The 11,318-nt window shown below is 46.7% G+C and overlaps 1 protein-coding gene across 1 annotated transcript in view; it reads left to right on the top strand.

Annotated features, from left to right (window-relative positions):
- Positions 1–11,318, top strand: part of LOC101638486 (ferroxidase HEPHL1) — an 88,560-nt gene that overhangs the window by 68,074 nt on the left and 9,168 nt on the right. The window contains exons 11-14 of the mRNA XM_013006243.1: positions 893–1,032; positions 4,897–5,037; positions 9,196–9,302; positions 10,977–11,199. Of these exons, the coding sequence (XP_012861697.1) occupies positions 893–1,032; positions 4,897–5,037; positions 9,196–9,302; positions 10,977–11,199 (611 nt within the window). The remainder of the gene's footprint in view (positions 1–892; positions 1,033–4,896; positions 5,038–9,195; positions 9,303–10,976; positions 11,200–11,318) is intronic.

An 11,318-nucleotide genomic window follows, 5' to 3' on the forward strand; every position in this document is an offset into this window, starting at 1 on the left:
GGCCCTCTGCCTACCCCTGGGGTCCAGAAATCTTCTGTGCCAAGTCCTAGGAACACACCGGAGGCCTGAGAATCTCAGCTGCAACACAAACAGTCGTCCACACGAGGCCAGGCAGGAGTCACTCAGGGAGATGGGATTGGAAAGCAAACCTGAAGTTGCTGTAGGAAAACAGTGCTATTGCTACTCCTCCTGGACACGTGGACTGATGCGCCTGGACGTTCACGCTCCTGGGCTCGTGACAATAACCATCTACTGAGCACCCACTCTTTCTGCGTTGTGCAAGCCTTGTCAGAGAAGACATGAGTCCTGGTGGCGCACAAGTAGGTTACAAGTTGGGCGGCTAAGAGGTCAGCGGTTCAAACCCACAAGTTACTCCAAGAGAGAACAATAGGGCTTTCTGCATCCTTGGGAACTCCAATGTCTACTCTGCCCGATAGAGAATCGACCTGTCAGAAATGAGTCGGCATCATCTCCGTGGCAGTGAGTTTGGGAAGCACTGCCATCCGTCCACGTGATTGCCACGAGTCACTTCGGACTCACAATGACTCTCTGTCAGGGCTTCTGAGGCTGCAGCGCTTTGGGAGGTGAGATAGCCTGACTTGTGTCCCACAATGTTGCTGGTGGGTTTGAACCACTGGCCTTGAGGTTAACAGTCCAACGCTTAACCGGCAGCACCACCAGGGCCCCTTTGCACCCCCTCCCTCCCAAGCTTTGAAATGCAGACTCCAGACTCTCTTACCAGAGAGAAAAGTCACGCAAAAGGTCAGTTCCCCAGTGAGACCCTGCCCACAGCCAGGCGAGGGGAGCTCTGGAAAAGCAGGGAACTTCAGAGTACACCAAATCCCTCCTTCCCCCTTCTAACACCCTCAATTCCTTCTGCTCTGATTTGCAGGCATGGAGACATATTTATGAACCACACGGAAAATTGGATCGGCTCTCAGTACAAGAAGGTGGTTTACAGGGAATACACCAACGGAGAATTTGTGGAGATCAAGGCCCGGCGGCCCCGCGAGCAGCACTTAGAGCTCCTGGGTACGGCGCAGGGGTCACCACCGGCTCGCACGTGTGCAAGGGACGGCAGGAGCCCGGTGGCCCAGCTGTATATATCGGGGTGCCCTCCGCTCTTCATTAGCAGGGGCCCTGCAGCGTGTCGATCCAGTGGATTGCCCGCCCCACCAAACGGGACCCCTTGGGTGTCTGAGTAGAATTGCACGCCATAGGGGTCTCCATGGCTGTTTGGGGGCGGGGTCGATCGCTGGGGATTTCTCTCTGGTGCCCCTGGGTAGACTCGAACCCCCAAGCTTTTGGTTAGTAGCCGAGTGCGTTAACCCTTGGCACTGCCCAGGAACTCCTCATATCAAATAGGAGTCATGGTAAAACTACTAAATTTTGCACACAGGCAAGGATCGAAACCATCAGAGCAGTCTAACCGGATCTATTAGTCTGCAGATCTTTCTCCAGCATTCCTCGGCTGAGCCAGGAAACTCTAATGTTAAACATTCAGTGCCTCAGAACAGCAAGCAGAGTGTCTGTGCCACTTCTTCAAGAGCCCGGATGATCTATGCACAGTGCCCTATGACATGCCATAAAGATAATCTGACCAAGGAGGAACTCCTTACCCAGAGGGAGGCCCAAGGCCAAAGGTCTGGTTCCGGTTCTGCAGGCCCTGGCTTGCGCCCTTCTCAAAGCCCCCTGGGCTTGGCTCGGTGCAGCCCCTAGGCTGGCTGATGCCCTGAGTTGCCTGGGCCGTGACCAGTAGATAATAAGCCTTTGTCTGTTCTCCTTCCCTGATTTTCTGCCCCCTGGGAGCTGCCAGACCATCATGAAGATGCTGCCCTGAGGCAGGGGGCTTTGAAAGCCTTTCCTGCTTTTTGATGCCCGAGGCAGCATATCAATAGTTACGACTTTACACGGTGTTTTTTAATATTAAATAAGGTAGTTGATTCTTTTTTAAAAAATCATTCTTGGGGAGCTCGTACTATTCTTATCACAATCCATACATCCATCCATTGTGTCAAGTACATTTGTACATTTGTTGCCATCATCATTCTCAAAACATTTGCCTTCTACCTGAGCCCCGGGTATCAACTCATTTTTTTCCCTCTCCCTTCCCACTTCCCCCTCCCTCATGAACCCTTGGTAATTTATAAATTATTATTTTGTCATATCTTACACTGTCCGATGTCTCCCTTCACTCACTTTTCTGTTGTCCGTCCTCCAGGGAGGAGGTTTTATGTAGATCCTTGTAATCAGTTCCCCCTTTCCACCCCACCCTCCCTCCACCCTCCTCCCGGTATCACCACTCTCACCACTGGTCCTGAAGGTATCATCCGTCCTGGATTCCCTGTGCTTCAAGTCCCTATCTGTACCAGTGTACATCCTCTGGTCTAGACAGATTTGTAAGGTAGAATTAGGATCATGATAGTGGGGTGGGGGTGGGGGTTGGGAAGCATTTAGGAACTAGAGGAAAGTTGTATGTTTCATCATTGCTACACTGCACCCTGACTGGTTCGTCTACTTCAAGGTAGTTGATTCTTGATAAATTATTAAATGCCTCATCTAACCACTCTACCCCCAAACCTCCCCTGCCTATCATCACTTACCCACCAGCTTGCTTGTCTCACCCATGAGTCAGCCCCAGTGGGAACCAAGGGAGGACTACCCATTAAGCAAGGTAAGCTTTGGGCTTTCTTGTGCTTAGTTACTGTTCAGCGGTGAGCAATTCCACGGATGATCTGTGGTGAGACTTATGTGAAATTGGTCTCTCCATATGAGTAAACAAGCACAGGCTGGCCTGTGCTTACCTTGCTTTGCTGGGTACTCTGTAAAAGAGGCTGTGAATCTGCAGGAAGCTGCTGGGGAGCTGGGAGACGGACAGATGCCAGCCAGACCCAGGAGCAGAATCTTCAAGGTGGTGAAAATATCATGAAATTGTTCCCTACAGATTAGCAAATAAGCATGAGCAAGCCTGTGCTTACCTTGAGTATTGGGTAATCTAGCATGGATAGGAACATTCTCTCATTATTAGCATGGTGTGTGTGTGTGTGTAATGTGTGTGCATCACCAATGCTCTGAAGAATAAAGAAGATTTAATCTGAAGATTAAAGAACCTGTCTCCCTAAGTGGTTGGGCTGCACCCCAAAAGAGTCATGATTTGGATCTGCTCCGTAAGATGACACAGGCAGAATGGCTTTATTAGAGGCAAACCCATCAGCTGGAGGCCCCAGGAAGCCTGGGTTCCAACCACCCACTTTCAGTGGCTGGGGAGACGCCTGGCTTGTGCAGTGGCTCGGAGGACACGGTGTATGTGCGGCTCTGTTCGTGACTGCTCCCCACAGCCTGCTGTGCTATAAGCTAGTGCTTTTGCCAGCACAAGTGAGAATGAGGACACAAAGACGCATTTTAATATAGTCACACGCCTGCGTCTATCTGCTACTCCACCCAAATGTACTGTGGAAAAACATGGAGAGAATTTTCTTAGCTCTCTTCATCACTTATTCGACAACTGATTTACCAAAGCATTCTGATTCACACTAAATATCATCTTCCAAAGAGATTAAGCTGTTGTTAATTGCCATGGATAAGATGCTGATTCATTGGTAGTAATCGCCTGCTGGCCTGAACCCACCCAGAAGTGCCTCCCAAGACAGGCCTGGAGGTCTCATTTCCAAAACTCAGCCATTGGAAACCCTGAGAAGCGGTTCTCCTGGGACACACCTGGAAGTGGCCATGGGCCAGGGTTGATTCGACAGCAAGTGGAGTGCATGTGACCCTATTCTGATACACACAGAGCCTGCAGGACGGGAGGCAGCTGCTCTCTGGTGCTGCCGAGGCTGCCCATCTCCAGGGGAGCAGACTGCCTCGTTTTTCTCCCGTGATCGGATGATAGGTTCAACCATCAACCTTTTGGTTAGTTGCCAAGCCACTGTGCCCCCAGGCTCCTTGGCATGACTGTAGAATGTAGCAAATGCTAAGACAGAAACTTAGGGATTTGGCCTGATGTACATCCAACATAAGAGTCCTAACCCTTCTTACTGTCGGCAGTAGCCAATGCTCCCACCCCAGTGGGAAGCTCTGCCCTGGGGCAAAAGTCCCATAGTCCTGTGGGCAAGACCCTCTCCTGCTCGAGTGGTGCATGCTGTCAGTTCGAATGCAAACACGCACTCTTGAGAACTCCTCTGCCTCCACAAGGTGTCCGAGTACGGAGAGACAGTGCTAGTTAGACATGTGGTGAAATCACGGTCTTTATTTCCCGACACAAATATGTTTTCACTTCACTCTTAGCCCCCCAATTCCTGTCACACACACTATTCCATCAATTAGTTTTATTATATTCACTTGTGAGCTCACGGGTCATTTGGGTTACAAGTTGGGCTACTAACAAACAGCAAAGTCGAGCACTAGCTGCTCCTTGGGAGAAAGATGAGGCTTTCTACTCCTGTAATGAGTTAGTCTCAGAAACCCACCAGGGGCAGTGCTACCCTGTCCTGTAGCGGCACTATGCGTCAGAATGAGCGTGATGGCAGTGAGTTTGAGTTTGAAAGGTCACACACACGGGATTACGGCCGAGAGCGGCTGTATGACTTTAAGCATATGTTGAAGACATACTGTTTTAAGGCATGCAATTAACCAATTTATACCATAACATAACTGTCTAAGCAAGGCACTACTACTAAAATTTATTTTACAGTTGAGGAAATTGAGTTTCAGATAGATTATGTGAGTTCCTCTCTATTAAGTGAAAGAGGCAGGATTTGAACCTGGTACAATATTGCCCTGTAAAGGAAGCACAGGGAAGAAGCACCCAGCCTTTGTTTTATTTCGGAAACTGCATTTAAATTCTGTGACGTTTGAGAGAATGACGATGATGCACACGAATCTGTGTTTTGCTTCTAGGCCCAATGATTCACGCAGAGGTGGGCGATTCCATCCTCATCATCTTTAAGAACAAAGCCAGTCGGCCCTACTCCATCTCAGCCCAAGGCGTGGAGGATGTGGAGAGTGGGAAACAGCTCCAGGTGCCCAGCACGGAACCAGGTAAGGTGCACCAGAGGCCTGCTGTCTTTATGAAGAAGGCAGAGCAGGACTGGAGTTAGGTTTGAAAATCTTGCAATCTCAGGGGCTTCTCGTGACCTTTGGACAGTGGAAGTGTGGTTGTCATAAATATCGAGAAACATCATGGTTTCCAGTTTGAAATTGCTAGCAATGTTGGGTATAATTACAAGGAAGTTATCTTTCCTGGTACCTCTTGTATCTACTCACATGGTGATCATTACTATTATGTAATTACAGTAAAGGACACATAGGCTCTAACAATTTAAAGATGCATATGAGGAAGAGAGGAGAACAGTTAAAGGATCACTAGGAAAAGTTCGCATGCTTCCTGCACAGGGGTGGGTTCAGGGGCAGTAAATCTGCCTTGACTATTCTGCCTTTTGCCATAACCTTGGCCCTATAGCAAAAGCCGATTCTGTTTTGAGAAAACTCACAGGAACGTCCTAAGTGATAATCTGTAGAGGAAGAATTAAGGAAATTTTGGAATATCCTTAAAATGGAGTGTCATTCTACCATTAAAGGATATTTAAGAAGGTTTTTATAGTATAACCAAAATGAAGCTCTCCAGCTGTCAGTCAATTCGGACTCAGGGCAGTCCAGGTAAGACAATGGTTACATGCTAGCTTGCTGGCCTCGCGGTCAGGAAGGAGTTTGAAATCATTAGCCCCTCCTGGGGAGAAAGACGAGGCTTCCTACGCCCATAAAGAGTTCCAGTCTCAGACACCCTCAGGAGCCGCCCGACCCTGCCCCAGAGCATTGCCATGAGTTTTACAGTATGGAAAAGACTTATGTTGTCAGGTACAAAAAATCAAGTGTAGAAAAAATCCAGAAGCGCGTGGCTGCTAAACTAAAGGTTGGAGGTTCAAGGCCCCTCCGAGATGCCTTGGAAGAAAGAGAGGTCTCTGCATCTACTTCTGAAAAACCTAGCTGGTAATTCAGGGATCCTGGCTGGCACGTCCCGATTATGGCCACCCGGGGGCAGCATCACACCATCCATCGTGGGACTCAGCCTGCTGCAGCCCCCGACCTTCCTAACCTTTCATACAGTTCCTCATGTGTTGGTGACCCCCCCAACCATGAAATTATTTTCGTTGCTACTTCATCACTGTAATTTTGCTACTGTTATGAATCATCACGTACATATGTGGTAGGCAGGATGCATTTTCATTGTTACCATTTGAACATAAGAATAATCACAAAAACAAAATCAAAATGTAATTATATATTGTGAAATATTTATTTCTAATGAAAAATAAATGAAATGTTGTCTTGAAAAAAAACAAAACCAAAAAAAAGAAAAAATCCAGAAGGAAATAAGCCAGAGTGTTAATCATCGTTCTATCTTCTGGGTGGTAGTTAGGGTGACACACTTTTATACTGCGTGGTTTTCATACTTTCTAGATTGTCTTCAGGGACTGGGTCTGACTCTGATAAAAAGAACCCGTGAGAGTTTTCAAGGCTCCCTGGTGATTCCAATCAGAAGTCACGGCGGAGAGCCGTGGTGGTAAAGCCCGTGTGCTCAAGGATAGTGGGAGAAGAGGAAATAAAGGGTGAGGAGAAAGTGGTGAGCTAGAAGCTAAAACCCTCATCGTCTGGGTGCACATCCGTTGATAACAGTAAAGAACAAACCGTAGGAGAAAGCCCTGTAAATATCACAGCCTAGGAACCTCCATAGGGCAGGTCTCCTCCGACACAGGGGGTTAGCTGAGGGGAAGTCAACTCGATGGCACCTCACAGCTCAAAAGAAGGCAGGACGGAGTCTGCAGTGGGGAAATCCGCCCCTGTGAAGCTGTATAAAATCAGGGCGTGTGTTTAATGGGGACATTTCTAGTGAACGAGCAATTCTCATAACAAGAAACACTGACCAGAAGAGCTAGAGACCGGTTTGTGTTGTTTCATAAAAACAATCTAGAACCGTAGTGTTGTCAAATAAAAGAAACCCAACTCATTGCTGCCACCGAGTCAGTGCCGACTACAGCGACCCTTTAGGGTAGGGTAGAACCATCCCTGTGAGTTTTTGAGACCGTAACTTTTTACAGGAGTACAAAGCCTCATCTTTCTGCTGAGGAGCAGTTGGTAGTTTTGAATCGTCGACTTCGACGTTAGCTGCCCAGCTCGTTACCATTATGCCACCAGGGCTCTGTAAATTGGCTCAGACCCATAGCGACCAACCCGTATACAACAGAGAAAATGGTGCCCGGTGGTGCAGCATCCTCTTAAGGGCTCTTAGGTTGGAGCCCATTGTTGCCCAGAGTATTCAGTCACCAGCCTTCAGGCAGCAGACAAGCAATGCGGTGCTAGTGGCTCCAAGGTCCCTAGCCAGGAGTCTGCTGCTAGGTGACATCTAGTCTGTTCTATTCTTCGTGACCCTCCGTACAACGAAATGGAATGCTGCCCGTCCCCCATCGTCCCTACAACCTGTGGTCCTGCCGAGACCATTGTTGCAGCCACGGTGGCAATCCATCTCCTGGAGGGTCTTCCTCTTCTTCACGGACTCTTCTTTACCAAGCATGATGTTCTTGTCCAAGGATGGGTCTCTCCTGATACCGTGTCCGAAGTACATGAGATGAAGTCTTACCGTCCTCGCTTCTAAGGAGCGTCATGGTTGTACTTCTTCTACCGCAGATTTGTTTCTTTGTTTGTTTGTTCTCTGACAGTCCATGACACTTTTCATGTTCCCGCCAATACCAGAGTTAAGCTCTATCAGCTCTTCTCCGGTGTATCTTATTCATTATTCCGTTGCACATGGATATGAGGGGATGGGAAAGACTATGGCACGGGGCACACTCACCTTAGTCCGCATAGTGACATCTTTGCTTTGTAACACTTACAGAGATCTCGTGCAGCAGACTTGCCCAATGCCACACATCATTGTATTTCTTAGCTGCTCCCTCCATGAGTATTTGATTATGGACCCAAGTAAAATGAAATCCTCGACAGTGTCAGTCTTTTCTGTTTGTCATAATGTTTATTGGTTCAATTGTGAGGATTTTTATGTGCTTTTTCACATCGAGTTGCAATCCATACTGAAGGCTATAGCTTTATTTTCCTCAATAAGTGCTTCGAGTCCTCTTCGTTCTCAGCAAGCAGCCCTGGTGGTGTGGTGAGTTAGTTACTTGTTGGTCAGCATTCTGAAACCCCAGCCGCTCCACAGGGGAAAGATGAGGCTTTCTATTCTTACAGAGAGTTGCCGTCCCAGGAACCCACAAGGGCAGCCCCACCCTGTCCCGTAGAGTCACTCTGAATAGGAAATGTCTCAATGGCAGTGAGTGGTTTGTTTGTTTTTTTTAACAAAATGACTTTATTTTTCTGGGACTTGCAAATTTTACAAATTCAACTGTGTGGTTTCTCATATTATAGTCAGAAACTCAACCTCATTTTATTCTTTTGAGTTTTCCTTCTCTGAAAGATTTCCCACTTTAAAAAGTATCTGGCTTTTCAAAGCATGGGTGCCTTGCTTCGGTTGTGATGTCCCTGAGCATTACAAATGGTTACCATGGACAGGTGTTCTTGGAAAGATTGGAAGTTTGTGTCTACTCAGGGTCTCCAGGGAAGAAAGCCTGGGTGGTGCACTTTGAGAAACCAGTCAGGGAAACGCCCGTGCAACATCGCTGTGCTCCGACACACATGGAGTCTCCAGGAGCTGGTGTGGGTTTGATGGCATCTGTTTGGGCTGGTTCATTTCCTCCTGGGACACTCAGGAGTGGGTTCGGCAGAAAACTGCATCACTTGGGTTGAGGTGGGGTCTTTCCGAAGGGGCAGGGCCTGGAGGTAGTGAGGGACTCCTGGAGGGAGGGGCCTGGAAGTGAGGCTCAGGGCCTGGAGTGGCAACTGATCCATTCTTAGTAGTTTCTTCTTAGTCTGGAACGTGAGTTTGGTTTTTAGCAAGCACGATTACTTCCTCTGTGTATCCTCTCATCTTGATACTGAGTTTGTCATCATATAGTCCAGTTTCTAAGATTATTGACTCAGCACACAGATTGAATACGCACGGTGAAAGGATTCAACCTGGACACGCATCTTTCTTGATTGTAAACCATGTAGAATTCCCTTGTTCATTCTAATGACTGTCTCTTGGCCTATGTACAGCAAGAGAGGTGACACTAATTAATTCTTTCTATTTTCTCTCATCTATTTCAGGAGAAATAAAAACTTACAGATGGGATATCCCCAAAAGGTCAGGCCCTGGGCCCTCGGACCCAAATTGTATTCCATGGGTTTATTACTCAACAGTAAACTTCATGAAGGTAAACTGGGAAGAACAAACAGAATGCTTACAGGAAGATGGTTTTAAGTTGACTGGGTTGGGTACACACCAGGGGGTGTAACAATGAACAACAAGGGTCTCAAACTCTCGCCAGCCTGATCCAGCCCTGCCTCTCCTTTACACTGTCAGTGGTGGCAGAGTCTAAATATTTACCATCTGGCTTCTTCAGACAATATTTTCTCTCTGGCCTCTTGCTGACCCTTAATTTAAAGTACCTTGGGCAAAAAATAAAACCTCAAGATTTCAGTGACCAAATTTAGATTGTGCAAAGGAATTTGAAGCAAAAGAGGGTCTATAAGTAGACAAAATATCTTTGAATATAATTTATACTATGGCTTTAGATGTGTGAAATCTATTCATTTTAAAGATATGCCCCACTGCTACTGGGACTTAGGGAAAGAAAGCACACACTAACTATAATAAGCAAGTTTACAAAGCTATTCGAATGACAAATAGGCGAGGTTCACTTAGAAAGAAAAGGCAAAGATAATGTTGAGTTTACATTAGATATGTAAAACAACTACAGACTCTAATGATAGAGCATAAACCAAAGTCCAAACCAAAGTCTCATCTGATAGACAATATAAATATTGACAATTATAACAAAGTGAAGGATTACCTTGTACTTCTACAAATATATTAGATCGCCTGCATTAAGGTCCTTGAGTTGTACTGGATACTGTTAGAATTCAGGAATTAGATGTACAAGATACTTGAAGAAAAAGACTTAAAAACTGTACATTTTGGAATCCATCCAAACAAAGAGTGATTGCCCACTTAGGATGTGCGAATGACCCTACCAAGTCCTATGACGATCACTGATAGTCTTATCTTAAGAGCATTTGTAACTTTGAAGAGAAACTCATGCATGTCCAAACCCCAAAATGTAATACAACTCTGAACCTGGTTGAGGACCATGGGCATGGTGAGTTGGCCAGGATCCTCTAGGCGGCGCTGGAAAGGGGTCTAAGAAGGAATTCAGAGTGGGGAGGCATGGTGAAGAGGAGCGAGGCAGTGGAGAGACAACACGACAGAACACTGGATGGAAGAGCTGGGAAGAAAGAACAAATAAAGATTCAGCCCACGTGTTCTGACCCAACTGGCGAGGCATATCATTGTGCTGTCAGAAGGAACAGAGAATTCAAGAAGAGGAAATGGAGTTGAGGAAAATAATAAATTCCGGTTTAGACAGAGGTACGTACTTAGTAGTCCATATTATTGCAGGAAGCATATTCAAATAGAATACCCAAGTCGGAAGTGGTGAAAGTGGATGTTTGCCCTCAAAGGAGAACTTATGACTGAATGACGTGGCTTGGAGGTGACCCAAGAACCCATGTTATTTACTAATAACCCACAGAAAGTAGAGTAGACACATCTAAATGGAGTTCTAAATATTGTTTCCCTTGAAAAGCAAACAGAAACAGAATCAAGCCTTCACTTATTCAGCAAGTATGAAGCGAGGGTCATCTGTGAGTGGACTCGGGGTACAACCTGAGTAAAGAGTCCAGGTACTTTACTAAATTTTCATAGCCGCCACCTTGACTCGTCCGGATTTCACAGACAACCGTCTCTTTACCGTAACCATCTCACAAACACGTGGTCTCTGTGACAAATGATGGAAAGGCGCTCCTAAGGCGATGTGTTTTCCTTTCAGGACACATACAGCGGTTTGATGGGCCCTCTGATCACGTGCAGAGAAGGCGTGCTGAATGAAAAGGGAAGGAGAACGGACGTGGATTATGAATTTGCTCTCTTGTTTCTGGTATTTAATGAGAATGAATCCTGGTATCTGGATGACAATATAAAGAAATACCTCAACAAGGATCCACGGCATTTTAAGCACACTGATGATTTTGAGGAGAGCAACAAAATGCATGGTATGACAGGAGTTGACAAAGAAGACCTTTGTTGGGGGTTTCCTCCTCCTCCCACTGCCACCGTGACCCTGCAGGACAGGGTAGAACTGACCTGCTGGTTTCAGAAACGATAACTCTTT

Source organism: Echinops telfairi, unplaced genomic scaffold, assembly GCF_000313985.2.
Source record: "Echinops telfairi isolate 266 unplaced genomic scaffold, ASM31398v2 ScPeMD7_7421;HRSCAF=8459, whole genome shotgun sequence".
In the NCBI taxonomy this organism is placed as follows: Eukaryota; Metazoa; Chordata; class Mammalia; order Afrosoricida; family Tenrecidae; genus Echinops; species Echinops telfairi.